This window comes from Ustilago hordei (assembly GCF_900519145.1).
Source record: "Ustilago hordei strain Uho2 genome assembly, contig: UHO2_contig_11, whole genome shotgun sequence".
Taxonomy (NCBI): Eukaryota; Fungi; Basidiomycota; class Ustilaginomycetes; order Ustilaginales; family Ustilaginaceae; genus Ustilago; species Ustilago hordei.
The window spans coordinates 350,137-366,906 of record NW_024545272.1 but is presented as its reverse complement, the minus strand read 5'-3'; the positions used below and the strand labels follow the sequence as shown (position 1 = coordinate 366,906).

The following is a 16,770-nucleotide window of genomic DNA, read 5'->3' as shown; positions in this document are numbered from 1 at the left end:
CACTTTCGTTTCTTCTAGAACGTCCACTTTCGTTAATGAATTTGGTATCGATACAACTACATTCCCTTTCGTACTTATGCTCTACTGTTCTTTGTGCCGAGTGCAAATGCGGGTGTTGCAGGGTAGAACACAGAGTTAGCAGCCTTAACAATATCAACCTCGCCTGCCGCAGCGCCTCCGACGGTCGGAGGATTAGACCATTGAGCATATGTCATCCATCTCCCCTTCTCCCCTCTTTCCTCCTCCTCATCCTCTCGGTCGGCAGGGGCAAGACTTACACTCTTCCTCCCGCCACCTCTACCTTTTCCTTTCCTCGCTCCTTTCTTCCCCGCCGATTCCTTCTGTTCTCCTCTCCTATCTCGCCTCAACGCCTCTCTTGCGCTTAGTTCCACCGCCCACAGCACCCCAGCTTGGATCGGTAACAAACTTCTATCCTCTCTAGGATCTGGAAGGATGCGCACGGGCACATCACTCGGTGCTAGCGGTCGAAGTTCCTTCTCTAACCTTGTTTTCATGCCTACTGCGTTCGATAGACCGCCGGTGAGAACTATGTTGCTCCACATCATATCCCCTGCACTAGCCATAGAGGCGGGCAGGGAGGTGATGGAGTCGAGAATGAGTTCAGGGAGGGGCTTTTGATCCAGAGAGAGGGCGGAAGGGTTGAACAGGTTTTCCAGGATGCTGAAACGTTCGGATGATAGGGTCAGTGATTGAAGGTCCTCTCTCTCCTCCTCCTCTTCTTCTTCCTCTCCATCCTTCTTCGGGATTGTGTGAGAAGATGAGGAAGAAGAAGCGATGAAGGCCGAATCCCAATCAACCTCCTCCTTATCCAGCTTCTGTCTCTTCGCTTGCCTCTCGCCAGCTTTCGCAGGATTAGGCCCATCTACAATGAACCCATATCTTGCTCTCTCCCTCTCCCTTTCCCCTCTCCTACTATTTCCTCCGTAATCAGGCAACCTCCACTCCAACCGCACCTGCTTGCCACCTCCCTTCTCTTTATACCTCCCACGGTATTTCTCCAACAGTAACAAATCTTCATAACTCCACTCACCGGCACTCATTGCCCCTATCCTCTCCAATTCGCTCTCCACCCTCTCTCTCCCCCCGTAGACCCTCCTGCCGACCTCGGCAGCCACAAAAGAAGTGCGTGCAAAGATATGAGACATGAGCCAACTTTCATCCATCATATCCAGCTGTCCGAACGAAAGCGTCTCTTTCAACAGATTGGTTAACATCTTTCCGCCCAGTTCCAGACGGCGGATGGAAGCGGTGTGAGGTTGGGAGTTGATGATGGGGATAGCGTGGCAGAAGGAGTAGCCTAAATCTACTACTAGCAGCGACTGCGGACGAGAGGGAAAGCTTATGCGGGATAGGGAGGGCTCTGTCGCGTCCGAACTTCGGGCTGGGCGGAGAGGTGGTTTGGAAGAAGACGAGGTTGCGGTTGACTCTATTTTTACCTCCTCCGGCGGTGTGATAGGACGGGGTGGTATTGAAGGCGAGAAAACGTCACTTCCGACCCCAATCAAATCAGCGCTAGTCGTCCGCCAAACAGCTTGTGTACCATACTGTTCAAACAGCATCAAGTCTATCGCAGACTGTACTGGTTCTGGGTTTAGATACGCTTCCGTAATCACCACTGCTTTGCCGGCCAACAACTTGCCTTTGCCTTTCTTTCCACTTCCACTCCCGCCCTCAGTCTTTACGAGATGATTCGTCAGAACATGATCCCAAATCCGTTTTTGCGCAGCCCAATCTACAATCACTCCACTCTGATGCGGTAGTCGAAGATGCAAAGCCGCATAGTCGTCGAGGAGAGAATGAATGTGGGATGAGACGAAGATCGATGTCTTTGTTCCTGGGGCTGGTGCGGTTGCGGTTGGAAAGGAGTGAGAGGGAATGGTGTGAGGCATGCGTGTACGGGCGATGGCATTGGGGTATACTTCGATAGGGATGGAAGAGAGGAGCGTGCGAGTGTCGATGCTGGACCAAGAGGAAGAGGGGAAGAGGGAGGTGGGAAGGGGGTAGGGTATGGAGGCTATGCGAATATTGTGTGCTCCATTATCGATTACAATGATTGTGTCGACTCCGGATAGGGGGTCAGCGGTGGAGTTCTCTAATGAGGGAGAAGTTGCTGCTGCTTCTCGTGTTGATGCTGGCATCCTTGCCCATGCCCTCCTACCGCCTAAGCGTGGCTTCGTTGTAGGTGATGGTGTTGTGTGGTCGAAAGAAGAAGCAGCATGTGGGCCGTGTTCCGAAGAAGCTCATCTGAGGTTGCACCCTGAATTCCAGCTCCACTCTTGGCGCTTTTTTGGACTATGTCAGGAAACTGCCGATGTAACAATGGGTAGAAAAATGCTGAGCTGAGTAAGCATGTCCGAATTCCGTCACTGCCCAACCTCCACTTCTGAAGGCAAACCCTGAAGGGCTGTCTCGGTAAGCAATCCTTCTTGTGACAGGCCTTCTCAGCAGGTCCATTACTCATCTTCTAGACGCCTTCTAAGCACAACTCAAGTCCTCTTGCTCACTTGACAAACACGCTTGAGAGCTCGAGGGGCTGTTCTTGCTTCCCAACACACCACCATCACAACCAACCGCCAATCGATAGTCCAAGATGTCATTTGGTCGACCACCCACATTCTCCGACTTCAAAGTGTCTCCTCCCGAAAGGGGTTCTTTTCCTCTTGATCATCAAGGTAAATTCTTACTCCCTTCTTCCACTTTAACTTTACCCTTACTAATCTTTTCAACCTCATCATGCCACTCTGCGCTTGTGATAGGGGAATGCAAGCAAGTCATGCAAGAATACATGAACTGTATCAAATACAACGGCAACGACAACGGTAAATGTCGACACCTCTCCCGCGCCTATCTCCAATGTCGTATGGATAAAGGACTCATGGACAACGACGACATGGACAACTTGGGCTTCAAAGATGTAGTAGAACCACCAAACACATCAACAAATGCAGCGGCGAATAGAGCTGCGAGCCAGGGTAGAGGTGCAACTAGCGGGAATAAGCCGAGTTATGCTGGTGATACTCATGGTGGTGAAGGTAATTTACCCAGTTCAAAGGCGGGGTCAGGCAGTGCAGTGGATGAGGTAAATAGAGGTCCGGGTGCGGGGGAAAGACACTCGAAAGGTCATGCGAGCAAACAAACTGGTAGTTATGCTGGTGATAGTCATGGGGGGAGCGGTGGTGGGAGACTGGTTTAGCGGTCCACATAGCTCGATTGAAACTCATACCAACGGATTTCTGGACACCAACAGGGTGATACCAAGTGTAGTGGTCGTCTGTACATGTGTATGTGGAAAGTTGGACAAGACGAAAATCAATCTCAGATCGTTGTGCCAGCGAAAAGCAAACTCGAAATCCATTTGACACCTGCCCAACGTCTTCAAACACAGTTCTCACTCTCGCATATGAGTTTTCTAGATCAATGGCTGAATTGGACAAAAGCCGGAAGCATGACTATGGAGGGAATGGTACAGATGAACGAAACTCTATATCCTGACCGATCGCTAGTGGCTTAGGCATACTTCTCAACAAACTGGGTATGGAACTTTCCATATCTCTCAATGAACTCGTCGGTCTCCTTTGCCAACACTGTCGTCCTGAAGAAGCAAGCTCCAGTGTCCTTTTCTGGCATCTTACCGAATCCGCTACCCGGCACAACGCAGATACCTGTAGCATCTAGCATTTCCAAACAGTAGAACTCATCTACCTTCTTTCCCTTCTGCTTTGCTGCCTCGTGTGCTTTCTTCGGCAGTGTTACTCTCGGGAACAGATACAGAGCACCTTGAGCTGATTCGACTTGAACACCGGGAAGCTGAGCGAACTTTTCAGCCATCTTGTCGGAACGAGACTTGAGAGTTGCGTGAATGCCTTGGGTTTCCTGCTTGTATAGGTCGTAAGAAGGAGAGCCCGGGGTGGGGGGTTTAACAAGCATATCCACTCCAATTTGACCCTGGAGGGAAGGGCAGAGGGAGATAGAGGCGAGTTTGTAAATCTGTGCTTCCACATCTGGATCCATGTTGGTCAACTCGAAGTATCCGCCCCTTCTACCGCACTCTCCCGAAACACCTTTGGAGATGGAATGGAACGAAACGAGTTCGACGCTTTTAGCAATGTTGTGCTCTTCGGCGTTGCTCGAGCCAGCGAAATCCATAAGAACCTTCTTAAACGAATGGAAAGGTCTCTCCTGAGGCTGATAGATGTTGGCCTGATACACCTCATCAGCGAGTAGAACGAGGCGTTTGTTGTATGCCATTCGAATCAAATCTTGAACGTTCTTGTAGGAAAGACACTGACCGGTAGGGTTACCAGGGTTGATCACTGCACAGGCACGAACATCGACGCCGTTGGAACGCGCTTCATCGATGCTACGCGACATAGCCTCTACGTCTAAGGCCCAATAATCGGATGGGTTTAGATCGTACTTGACCGGTTGAGCGTTGTACAATGCCAAGGCAGCACTGTACAAAGGATACTGAGGGATGGGAATCATAACTCCTGATTTAGGCCCTGCAATAAGCACCTGCAACAACAGCTGAACACCACCACTAGCACCTGTAGTGAGATAGATTAACTCCGGATCGGAAGGGTAGCCATCACGCTGTTGAATAAACTCTGCAACATGCTTGCGAACGATAGGAGCACCTTTCGAATGCGAGTAAGCACCGACACTTCCGATATCTTGCAATAACAACTTGGCACGTTCCTGCGTATCTTTGGGGAAGATCTTGTCGATACCGGCTTGCTCCATGAGTTCGGGGTATTCGGTGAGCGCGGCAACCTGACGCCAGAAGGTCAAAGGTTTCTGTGCGAGGTAGGGCTGCTGTTGAGGGTTGCCGATGTTGGCGGTGACGACGGAGGAGAAGGGGAGATTGGAGGCGTTACCTTGGGCGATCTGGGCAGCGTACTTGTTGGCACGGTTGGAGATCTCACCACGAACGGCATACTCGGCTTCGAGGACGTGCGGGTTGATCGTCTCGATGGTCAACACCGGTTTGTAACCGCCGGCCTGGGGTTTGGAGGAGGAGGCGAAATGACGCGAGGTCGAAGCCTGGGTAGTATAGGAGGATCCGTAGGCAGAGTCGAGGGCCATGCTTGAGGAGGAGCCGGAGGAGGCCGAGGATCGGGAGAGGGAGCGGTCTCTAGCGGACATCATGGCGAAGGTAGAGAGCTCTCGATGGGATGATGATGACGAGGAGGAGAGGGAGGCCGTGATGGTGGTGGAGGAGGAAGAGATGGCCCGAGGAAGGGCGAGACGAAGGAGAGACATGACGTTGATTATGAGCAACAATAGTCGCAGCTACAGTGACCGGCTCGGGAGGAAGGGGGCGAGGTGGCCGAGGAGGAGAGGATGGGCACAAGGGCAACGACAAATGCGGGGGTGGGGGCACAGGGCAAGAGCAACCAGGCGTCGGGTAGTTACACTAACTTGGGGAAAGAGAGAGAGAGAGAGAGAGAGAGAGAGAGAGAGAGAGAGAAAGAGTCAGAGAGCTGAAAGCGAGAAGAGGGGGCGAAGATTCCGGGCTGAACCGGTTACGAAAGGAGAACGCGTGGAAGAGTGACGCAAGGTCAGGAGAGAGAGAGAGGCGGCAAGAAAGGGAAGCGGGCTTCAAACCGGCGTCAAATATAGCCTTTCTGAATGATCATATCAGAGAGCTGGAAAACAAGGCGAAAAAAATTCGTATTTCTCTGCTTCATCGACCATCTTGTTCTGTTAGGCTTTGCTCGCTCTTTTGACGGCCATTTCGAGCAGTGAAATCACATGACCGCGTACTCATGCTCTAACATGACCGCAAACTTGGCTCAGCGTCGCCACCCGTCAACTCCCACCAACGCTCAACATCACCCACCAACGCCCCTATCTCATTCGACAACAGCACGCAGTCATACGTGTCACCTCATCTACATAGGCACACATCGACTGACAGTATAGGCATATATACTCCTGATATTGCTTTGTACTATTGCTTTGTACTTAGTTCTCTCTGAATGCTAACGATTCGCCACTTGCTTTACCGCCCCTGATTGTGCATTCCTCAACACGAGCTCCTACTTGCAATCGCGATCAGGCAATGATGATGATGAGGACAGAGATGCTAGGTGATTGCGAGAAGATGAAATGCATGTGTATGTTTGAATGTATAGTGTTTGACCCGAACTTGAAACGATCGCAATGATGATGGAGCAAGTGTGTGGTCTGTGTATCCTCTGTAGCAATTGATTCTGCTTCAGTAAGCGTATGAAGCACGAGACCGCTTCATAGGCCTCCCCACCACATCCATCTCTTCAGCATGTCCTGGTTGCAGTTGCAACTCGTCCGATAAACGCTTCCTCTGGCTCTGCGAACATGGCAACGCGTAGCTTTGCACTGGGTACTGTTCCTCGTCTTCATCCAGGGTTCCTTCGCTGCCTGCGCGTGCACGACGACGGCCGAATCTGTTGTCTCCGCCCTCATCATCATCTCCCTCGTCATCGCTCCAGTTGGTCTGATCTAGACGAGCCAAGAGTGCTGCCCTTGCTGTCCGTCTCTCTTCGTCACCTGCGCACCTTCTTGGCTCGATAGCTGCAGTCTCTTCGCTGGCAGAATAGCTGTCGTGCACAATGTTCTGCAGCCTTGCTGAGCTGGAAGGTGCAGTGTAGTGGTGCTGCTTGGATGGTAGCGGATCTCCTGAGTACTCCTGCTCTTCTTGGCTACGAGTGCCGTCGTGAAAAGTCGACCTCGAAGCGTACCAAGGTGCGATCTTAGGCGCTGCAGTTGCTTGCCTTTCCTGCTGCTGCTCTGCCGCAATCTGAGCCGCAAACAAACCAGCTCCATTGCTTGAAACACGACCTCTCTCCTCAGACCCACTTCTGCTCCCCGCACCGCCGAACTCGTCATCAGCCAGTTCCGCACGCGGCAGGTACGCCTGGCTCGTGTAGCTGCGTCGACTAGCAACCGAGGCAGGCGCATGCAAATGCCCACTCTTCATACTCGAGCTGCTACCTGCAGTCGCATAAGCCGAGCTTGGGATTGAAGGCGGGAACAACAGCTTGGGCTGCAATCTCGGTGGGTGATCCTGCTTGTGATGCGGGTTGAACGCATTCACTCTCGCCCGCTCATCTTCGAGCTCGGAATGGTCATCTTCGGAATCGTACTCTGGATCAGCATACGTGACCCTTTGACCACGGAAAACATAGGTGATCTTGCCTCGCTCTTTGCCTGGGATCTGTCTAGCACGTCGGTAGGCCAAGTGTCGGTTGGGTCCTTCGAAACCGATGTCTGCCGGTCCGCCTGCGAGGAATGGGTTCTTGGGTGTATCGCGGATAGGGATGGTGGATGTAACCGGCTCATTGCTCACTCTGACGTGCGTTGAGAATGATCGCGCTGGGCGGTAGACGGGCGCGTTGCCGATGCGTGCCGGAGTGGTGGTAGCGTTGGATGATGAGGATGCTCTTCGTGTAGCATTACCGTGCAAGTCGGAGGCAAAGTCATCTTCGTGGACAGATCCATCAGCGTCTTGGTCGCTGTCGAAAGCGTCGTACTGAGGATACGGGGGTTGAGAGGTAGCGGAAGCCGGACAGGCAAATTTGAATGCTTCAGAGTAGGAGGAAGAGGAAGTGGGTCGTTTGCGATTGAGAAACGGGTTGTGGTCGCCATCGCATGCAAAGTCAACTCCGTCGTTAAGGGTGTCGAAAGGGTTGTCGAGGTGGGCAGCTTCGAGCAGGCCCGGTCTGGAAGTGGATGCAGATGATGCGGTGCGCACTTGGACCGGTGCGGCTAGGTGCGCTGCGCAAGCTGATGCGGATGGTGCGTCCAGATCGAATAGGTCAGCTTCTGAGCTGGTGCGATGACGGTTGGCGAGTTCTTCCCGTTGACGAGTCTGAGCATCGTGACGGACATCCTTGCTCATGGGTGGAGTGAGAGGAGGCGCGGCGTGTTCTGCCTCTGAGAGAGAGTCATGATGCTTCTTGACGGGGCTTGCGATGGAGGGGTGATGACTGCGATCAAAGTGCGAGGGCTCACGTTGTTGGCCTGTTGAGCCGAAAACATCCACTGCGTCGGTGACCTTGTGAGGATGATCTGCCTTGTCTGTCCTGCCGGACAGCGGGGGAGAGATGAGAGCTTGCTGGATCGACATGGTGAAGCGAGACGCTGTTCGAGCGAAGCGGAACGGATGGAATCACTGTCAGGTCACTCGACCTTGCGAGCATGCGTGATTGAGCACGAGTCGTAAAGCTCAGCTGCGAGGTTGCGATGCCAGAAAAGGTGGCTTCATGGACAGGGGTATGTTGTGGAGCGGAATAGTGGTATGCCGAGTGTGTGTACGACGAAGGGCGCAGAGGGAAGTAGTCCAGGAATAGGGTGGGCGTGAGGATGATCCGGTCTAGATTGAAGCAGGTAAATGGGTTGAGTCGGAAGGATGCTAGTGGTGTGATAGAGAGAATACGATTTGGATGTGATGAGCAATAAAAGCTAGTTGGCTGGAGATAGAGCAGTGGGGCAAGGGGTATGATGTTGCATTGGAAGAAGGTATGGATGGAGGGATGATGCCGAAGAGATGCGGAAGATGGTTGCGGAAGACAGTGAAAGAGAAATCGAGAAGGAAGCTATGCAAGACTTGTGACGAGCACTTTGGCATGCTCAGCCCAGCTATGCTTTTGTAAAAAAAGGACGAGCAAGACCCTTTCCTCCTTGAACTGTGTTCGCTCTAGCCTAGCTCCACCACTCACGCTGGGCTCCTTTACGCCACTGACAGGCGGATCGTGCTCCACCTCTTCACTTTTTCCTTCTCTGCTTAGGCTCTGTCTCGAGTTCTGTCGACGGCGTGTTTACAAGAGAAGAGAGCGCGACGTGCAAGTGGGCTTGTGCGTTGAAATTGTGACAGGCTCAGAGAAAGTGTGGAATTTCATCAAACGCGTTCGGGTCTCAGTCACGCTTGCTTTTCGCGTAAATTGACGAGAAAGGATGATGTCGACGCGTCGTGTAGGAAATGCTGTTCTAAGCAGACGTGTCGCGTAAATGATGTGCAAGCTGCAGTCGATCGGAACCGCGAATTGTGAAGTGAGAAACGCAATCGGGCTAGCCAAGCCGAGATTGCGATTCTGTGCCGATTTAATCGTGAGCAGAGTGCAGGAGAATGCGCAATCTCAGCAGCCAGCAGCGATCACACAGTGAGATTCGGCATCACAAAATGAAATCCCATTCCGACCTGTGCCTGGGCTTAATGATGGCACGCACAACCTTATCCACCGGCAATTTGGCATTTTAGTGGTGGCAAGCATCTTGATTTCTGCCAGAATCATGATTTGATACGATGCTCAGTTTTGTGCGACACGACACCTTGTCACACCATCATCACTTCAACTCACCTCGCCTCGTCTCGACACATGATCTCGTCAGCATCCTCCTTTGCCGCGCTTAAAGCGCAAAGGGAAGCTAGACGCAATCCCCTCTCCACGCTATCATCTGCTGCTCAAGCCATTCAAGGCTCATCGGATCAACATCAGCATTACGGCTTCGGATCAGCTTCAGCAACAGGAAATATGGGTCCACCTGCCACTCCGGTTGCCATGCCGGGTCCTTCGAATAGATCAGCACCATCAAATGCATTCGCAATGAGCTCGAGGCCGACGCCCGATACTGATATGGAGCACGGCCAACAACCATCACCTGTTCCACAACGACCAGCTCCTTCCAATGCCAATGCCAGCGCCAACGCCAAAAAAGAGCCAGGTGCTGCAGGTAGTCGAGTCAGGCTGCCCGACGTTCAGGACCTCGAGCTCCGCTTCGATCCTTTCTCGAGCGAGCGTGCCCTCTTCTATGCGCCATTGCCGAAAAATGGCCTCTCACCTGCCCACTTTTCCATCTCGAGCTCCTCTTCCGCCTTCTCTCCAGCCAATCGCTCGCGCTCCTTCTCTGGCTCGATGTCCTATTCCTATTCTCAGCTTCTGTCCAGCTCCTATTCGGCTCCCGGTGGATGGGCAGCTGCTGGCATTACCAGCTGTCGTCCTGGCGATGTGCTCCTTCGTGTTCGACCCGAGGTAGCTGTGCTTTCCACTGCTTTGCTCGAACAACGCTGCTCGGCCTGTTACTCGCCTCGTTCAGTTTCCGAGCCGATCGCCCAACAGGCTGCTGCATCAACGGCAGGCAAGCTACAACGATGCTCTGGATGCAAAGTGGTGCGATACTGTTCGTCTGCATGCCAACGACGTGATTGGCCTACCCATCGCGACGAATGCAAGGCGCTCAAAGCTATGCAGCAGCTTCACACCTACCGATCTGCTTTGCGACAGCTCGATCAGCCTCTGGCAAATCGTTTTGCCCAATCTCAAGGTGGTAGTGCACCTTTCAACATTGGCTCGTTTCAGGACAATGATGAGGTGGTTGCGGCTGCTGCTGCTGGTCAACTGCAGGGTAACGAGAGCGATGATGACAGCGGTCTTGACCGAGGGCGTGGTGGAGCAGGAGCTAGTAGCAGAAGCTCGAATAGCAGCAAGGATCGCATTCGACTTCCAAGTTCGATGATGCGTGCCTTGGCTCGCTGGATCTGGGCACGAAGTCGTATCGGTGGTGGCAGTGGTAAGGATAAAGCTCGCGGCGAGCGAGGTGATCTGCTTGAACTTTGTTCGCATCGAGAACGTTTCGCACCGGAAGAGCTGCAGCAACAGGCACAACTTGCGCTGCACCTTGCCCAGTACCTCACCGCGGCAGCACGTGCCAGTGCTACACTTGGACCTGTCACTCGAGGCGAAGCTCACTTGGACGAGATGCTGCAACCCGAATCTACTTTGTCGCAAGGAGACGCATTGCGTGCGGTCGGCATCGACTCGGCGAAAGAACTGCTCGACCTCGTCTGTCAATTCGCCAGCAACTCGTTCACACTCACCGACAGTGATCTCAACCCACTCGGTGTCTGCATGCATCCGAGCATGGCAATGATCAATCATGCCTGCACACCCAATGCAGCTGTCGTGTTTCCCTTTGGCGGCGCTGCTAAGAACGGGCAACAAAAGTGGAATGATGGAGAGGATAGGATCATGCAGCTTGTGGCGTTGAGGGCGATCGAACCGGGTGAAGAGCTGCTCATCTCGTATGTCGACATTGCGGATACATATCAGGATCGACGTAACTACCTCAAGAAGCGATATTGCTTCGACTGCCGTTGCGAGCTGTGTCGCAAGAGTCAGGCCAAGCTGGCTTCTGCGAGCGGACAGCCTTTTGCTTCTCCTTCTTCGTCACCAATGCAGCATGCGCCACAGGACGGATTCGGAGTACGGCCGCCTCGACCCAACAACTGGATCGATCCTCGACACGCGGTGTGGTGCCCAAAACGATGTGGTGCTTGGATCGACGGTTCAGCAATGAACTTGTCGGACAGCAGTGCAGCGCAAGCATCAGCGCTGTCTTCAACACTGGTCGCCAAGTGCAGCAAGTGCCACTCGGCGTCTCAAGTGACATCAACAGATGTGGCAGAAGACACTCGACTGGCAATAGATGTACTCAAGCAAGCGTCGCGATTGCTGGACCGAGGCGAGTCGGAACTGGCATGGAACCAGTGCGCTGCGATACTACCAGGCTTGGTGGAGCGATACCCACCTTCTTGGCAACCTCTTTTCCAGCTGCTCAGATTGGCGACAACATGCCTCATTGAAGTCGGCTCCACTTTGCTATCTCTTGATCCAGCAGATGCATCAAAGGAACAAGCAGCAGCGTACTGCTTGGACGAGGCGGTCAGAATGCAGATGCTGGTTGTGGCAGGTACGCAAGCCTCCAACACACCAGTTTACCCCAAAGGTCACCCAGCCAGAGCGATTGCTATTGCAACGTTGGCCAAGTTGGTGTTGGCACAGTTGGACAACACGCATCGTATGCGACAGCGTGAAGCTGGCGACTTTGCAGGCGGTGCAGCATTGCAGATGGGTGGAGTGCCAAATGCTGCGGTATGTCGTGCAGCAGTCCAACAGACGGCTGCACAAGCTGATCAAAGAACACTTTCCATACTCAAGAACGCGCCTAGCGTTCCTGAGGAGATGCGGGTTGAGTTGGCCCAACAGATGCTCACTCAGGCTATCGAGGAGCTCGATATTGCTTTCGGTAGATCGAATCAGGGCGGACGTACGGGGCGAGAGATGCGCAAGGCACTAAGCGAGATGGAACAAGAGATTGCATTGCTCAAGCAAACTAGCTCGATGTCGGTATCTTGATGCTCTCATCCTCGTCCTCGTCAGTGTCGTTGTTGTCGTTGTTGCTCGATCTTTGGGGTGTCAGGACGAATGCAACTAACACGCTACATTTTTGTTTTTTTTTGTTTTTTTTTTGTTTTTTTGTTTTTTTCCTTTTCTTATCGAGGGTCTGTCTTGTCTATGTCTGAGTGAGCTACAGTAAAGTGAAGACGCGTCCCTGCTTAACACGCGCGCGACCTTTGAAAGGCTGAAAGGGAGAAGAGCGCAGTTGGAAAGTCAAAGCGCGTTCAAATCCAACACTTGGCACGCTTTCGCTTTGCGCACGTCCTGTCGAGAATCTACCACTACCACCACCATCACCACCACGCCACCCACCACGCTTCAGCTCGACGCCACCAATAGACCTCTTACACTCAATCATGGCGACAGCAACCACCACCGCCAGCACCTCTTCCGCAGTGCCGGCGACGCGGCGACAAGCCCTTGCCCGTCTCTCGCTCAAAGGCAAGCTCTACCAAAAGGGAAGCTCGACAGATGCACTCCTCAAGCGCGTCAAACAGGTCCGCACAGAATTGAGCGAGATGGAACAGGACACCGTCGACGTCAACTCTCTCAAAGACATTTGCAAGGAACTCGTCACCCCAGCACTGATGCTTCACAAGGATAAAGCTGTCAAAGCCAACGTTGCCTGCTGTTTAGCCGACATGCTTCGACTCTTTGCGCCCAACGCGCCATTCACACCGGCCGAGTTGAGGGATATCTTCCAGTTCTTCGTTCACCAACTCACCATGCCGCAAGCCGGGTTGTCAAAGCCGAATGGACCACAATATGCAGAGTACTTCTACCTGCTCGAGTCGCTCAGTAACGTCAAGTCGGTTGTGCTTGTCTGCGATCTGCAGAACGCAGATGAGATCATGACGGATTACTTCAAGGCCTTTTTGGATCTAGCGAGACCGGATATGTCCAAGAACGTCGAGATCTGTATGGCTGATGTGCTTGTTCAGTTGATTGACGAGTGCGTTGCTCTTCCATCCGAGGTTCTCGAGTTGTTGCTCGCCAATTTCACGCCAAAGGCCATCAAGCACAACCCTTCAGCACATCGTCTAACAGTCCAAGTCTGTTCCAACACCAAGGATCGCCTGCAAAAGAACGTCGCACAGTACTTTAACGAAGTCATGATCTCCGCAACGCAGGAAGACGATCAAGACCAACGACTCGAGAGTCTGCAGGCCGCACATTCGCTCATTGTCCAGATCAACCGCGTTGTCCCTTCGCTTCTGCTCAATGTGATTCCGCAGCTGGAGGAAGAACTTCGAGCAGAAGACGTCCAACTTCGTGTCCTCGCGACCAAAGTGCTTGGTCAGATGTTTGCCGAAAAACCTTCCTCCACTGCCGGCGAGAGCAGCGATCTCGCACGTCGATACGCAGGTACGTGGCGGGCGTGGCTAGGACGTTCCAAGGACAAGTCTTCCAGCTTGCGTGTCGTTTGGGCTGAATGCACAAAACCTCTTCTTGTACACCATCCGGAGTTGCGTCATGATTTGACGCCGATCATCGAGAACAAACTCTTGGAACCGGACGAGCGTGTTCGTGCAGCAACCGCGAAGATGTTGGGTTCGTTGGATTACGAGACGGCCTTGCATCATGTGCAGAAATCGGTGCTGTTGAAGTTGGCGGATCGCTGTAAGGACAAGAGGAATTTGGTGAGGAGGGAATCGTTAGAGGCAGTGGGCAAGTTGTTCGATATGGCGTATTCGGAGATCGAGAACAATGATCCTGCTGCGATCCAACAGTTTGCCTGGATTCCACAGGAGGTGTTCAAGTGTTTGTATGCTGCACAGATCGATCTGCAGATCCTTGTAGCTACTACCGTCGAAAAGTACATCCTTCCCATCCCTAGCAACTTGGAGGAAGATGAAGCGGCATGGACCAACCGTCTCTTGTTGGTGATCAAGTATTTGCAACCAGAAGCAACAAAAGCACTGTTGCGACTGAGCAATCTCATCTACACCCGTCCCTCACTTCCGGATCGTTTCCTCGATTGTTGCCAAGAGTATAACGGCGGAGACGTTTCTCCTGACAAAGACTCAACTGTAGTCAAGATTGCGATGGCAGACCGAATTCGAAGAGCAGCAAACATGTTCGCTGACCCCGAACGAGCTAAAACCGACCTTCACGCTCTCGCCAAACTCAACGATACACGCATTTACCGTCTGATTCGAACCTGCTTCGATCCCCAAACCGATCTTAAGACCGCAGTGAAGGCTAGAAACGATGCTCTAAGGAGAATCGAAAATGCAAATGCAAGCATCTTGGATACTATGACGGTCTTCATTCGTAGCAGTTCTTACTTCATCTTAAACCGAAGTGCGGTGCCGACGCTGATTAAGAAACTTTCGTACACTCCTGCTGCGCGGGGTAAAGCTTCTTCCTCCCAATCCCAGTCACAGGGGGGCGAGGGAAGCGATGCAGAAACGAACCGAGATTCAGCTAAGGAGTTGTTGGAATTCATTGCAAAACGATGTCCAGCGATGTTGGCATTGCAGGTGCCAGAGTTGTGCAAAGCGTTGTTCGAAGAATCCAACCCCACGCTTACCCAGACTTGTTTGCAGGCGCTTGCGTCGATCGCCCAGTGGAACACGGCAAAGGTTCAGTTGGATAAGAAAGCGGTGGAAAGGTTGGCGAAGTTGGTGCTGAAGGGAACGGCACTGCAGGCTAAATTTGCTTCTAAGTTGCTGGCGATTGTTGCAACGGGTGGGGCGAAGGGTGGACGTAAAGCTGCCGGGCAGAAACCTGGGACCCCTGGTACCTCTGTTTCCTCTAGTGCAGCATTTGGGGTGTTGGAGGAAGTGTTGGATTCATTAGCGAAACATCTTGCGAGTGCAAAGCCTGACGGACAGGTTGGGGTTCTATACTCGCTAGCACAGCTTTTCAAGCATGCTCCTGACGCTTCGGAGAATGTTTCTAGCACTGTTGTGCGCACCATCCTATCCGATATCTTGCTTAAACCGCTCTCTCCCTCCAAAGCCAAGCTTTATTCCACCGACAACTCTTGGGTGGAGGATAGCAACGTCGACCACGAACTTCAAACCAAACTTCTCTCCCTAACCGTCCTTACTCGGCGATGTGAAGCATTCGCAGAAACAACTTCCGCCTCAGACATGGCCAAACCGATCTTCCGGCTTCTTTGGGCGGTTATTTCAGCAGGAGAAGCAAAAGCGCTCAACACTCCAGGAGGGGCTAAATCGCGAATGAGGTTACAGGCTGCGATTTGCGTTCTCAAGCTTGCTCGGCATTCGAGTTACGATGCTTGTATTGGAAGAGAGTACTTGGATCTCGCATTCACGATTCAGGATGAATCTTTCAACGTTAGGTCAAGAATTCTGCATAAGCTGCTGACGTATTTGCAGGCGAGAAGGATAGATGGAAGGTTCCTAGCGATGGCTTTCCTCGCAGCTTATGATCCCGAGGACGAGAATAGGAATATGGTGATTCGTTATTGCACTTCTAACAGCTGCTCTCTTCCCGCAGAACAACGGCTGAAGTTGCTCGACGTTTCATTCCCCCGTCTTATCCATCTTTTGGCGCATCATCCGGATTTTTCGAGCGAGACAAAAGAAGATTTGATTCAGTTCATTCGATACCTCGAATTCTTCCTCGATTCGCTTTGCACGCCGACAAACGTCAGTTTGTTCTACTATCTAGCATCGCGGGTGAGGGGAGTTCGAGATGCAGAAACCCAGGGAGCAAGCGAGAATCTATACGCTTTGTCCGAGTTAGCTCAATTGGTGATTAGGAAAAGAGCAACGGAAAAGGGATGGACGATTGAAAGTTACCCAGGGAAAGTTACGCTGCCGGGGGACATTTTTAAACCGTTGCCGAGTAGAGAGGTTCAGAAGGAGATCTATGCTAGGCAGTACCTTCCAGCGGATCTGGTTAGGCAACTTAGTGATGTGAAGGTTAAGGCGGGGGGTAAAGGGGTGAATGGAGCGGGGAAATGGAGTATGGCAAATATTACTAGCGGTGGGGGGAAGAAGAGGAAGGCGACTACTACAGCGGCGGCGAGAGGGAAGAAAAAGGCGGGCAAGAGTAAGAAGAGGAAGAGCAGCGACGACGAGGATGAAGTGGAGGAGGAGAGTGAATGGAGTGAAGAAGATGAAGAGGAGGAGAAAGATGGGAACCAGAGTAGTGATTTGAGTGAGGTCGAAGACTAGAGACCTCGTCACTTCATCTATCTCTCCCTGCTTCGAACGATGGCGTTTCTGTTTGGTTGACATGTAAAACTATCCCTTTTCCATGTTCTATGCAATGATTCTGATCAGTATCCTAACTTGCAAAGACCCAAAAGTAGAGCTTCGTCCCTCATCATCCTGTGTACCCATTCGAGCGAATCACACAAATCCACGATTCTAGTAGTGATATAGTGTCGCATCTCGGACACTGACTTGAATGCATTCGCGATCAGGCACCTGACCGGTACATGTGTCACCCAGCGTAAGCGCAACTTTAGCGCACGCTCGCTCAACATCTCTCTTCCTTTACGACCATCATCTCTCTTGGCGCTGGCCACAGGCAGCGCTTTTTGTCTCACCCA

General features: G+C 52.4%; 6 protein-coding genes across 6 annotated transcripts; 3 read left to right on the top strand and 3 right to left on the bottom strand.

Annotated features, from left to right (window-relative positions):
• Positions 1-74: 74 nt before the first annotated feature.
• On the bottom strand, positions 75-2,159 carry UHO2_04938 (uncharacterized protein; the record flags this gene model as incomplete). The annotated part of the gene is made up of 1 exon (XM_041557469.1): positions 75-2,159. One exon carries the CDS (start codon positions 2,157-2,159, stop codon positions 75-77), a length of 2,085 nt encoding a protein of 694 aa, XP_041413403.1.
• A 452-nt stretch (positions 2,160-2,611) lies between these two features.
• Positions 2,612-3,214, top strand: UHO2_04937 (uncharacterized protein; the record flags this gene model as incomplete). The annotated part of the gene is made up of 2 exons (XM_041557468.1): positions 2,612-2,693; positions 2,778-3,214. 2 exons carry the CDS (start codon positions 2,612-2,614, stop codon positions 3,212-3,214), a joined length of 519 nt encoding a protein of 172 aa, XP_041413402.1.
• Positions 3,215-3,528: 314 nt separating this feature from the next.
• On the bottom strand, positions 3,529-5,283 carry UHO2_04936 (putative alt1 - alanine aminotransferase; the record flags this gene model as incomplete). The annotated part of the gene is made up of 1 exon (XM_041557467.1): positions 3,529-5,283. The coding sequence occupies one exon, from the start codon at positions 5,281-5,283 to the stop codon at positions 3,529-3,531; it is 1,755 nt and encodes a 584-aa protein (XP_041413401.1).
• Positions 5,284-6,241: 958 nt separating this feature from the next.
• UHO2_04935 (uncharacterized protein) lies at positions 6,242-8,131 on the bottom strand (the record flags this gene model as incomplete). Its single annotated transcript, XM_041557466.1, has 1 exon — positions 6,242-8,131. One exon carries the CDS (start codon positions 8,129-8,131, stop codon positions 6,242-6,244), a length of 1,890 nt encoding a protein of 629 aa, XP_041413400.1.
• A 1,249-nt stretch (positions 8,132-9,380) lies between these two features.
• Positions 9,381-12,197, top strand: UHO2_04934 (uncharacterized protein; the record flags this gene model as incomplete). Its single annotated transcript, XM_041557465.1, has 1 exon — positions 9,381-12,197. One exon carries the CDS (start codon positions 9,381-9,383, stop codon positions 12,195-12,197), a length of 2,817 nt encoding a protein of 938 aa, XP_041413399.1.
• Positions 12,198-12,595: 398 nt separating this feature from the next.
• UHO2_04933 (related to PDS5 - precocious dissociation of sister chromatids) lies at positions 12,596-16,390 on the top strand (the record flags this gene model as incomplete). Its single annotated transcript, XM_041557464.1, has 1 exon — positions 12,596-16,390. One exon carries the CDS (start codon positions 12,596-12,598, stop codon positions 16,388-16,390), a length of 3,795 nt encoding a protein of 1,264 aa, XP_041413398.1.
• Between the last annotated feature and the right edge of the window lie 380 nt (positions 16,391-16,770).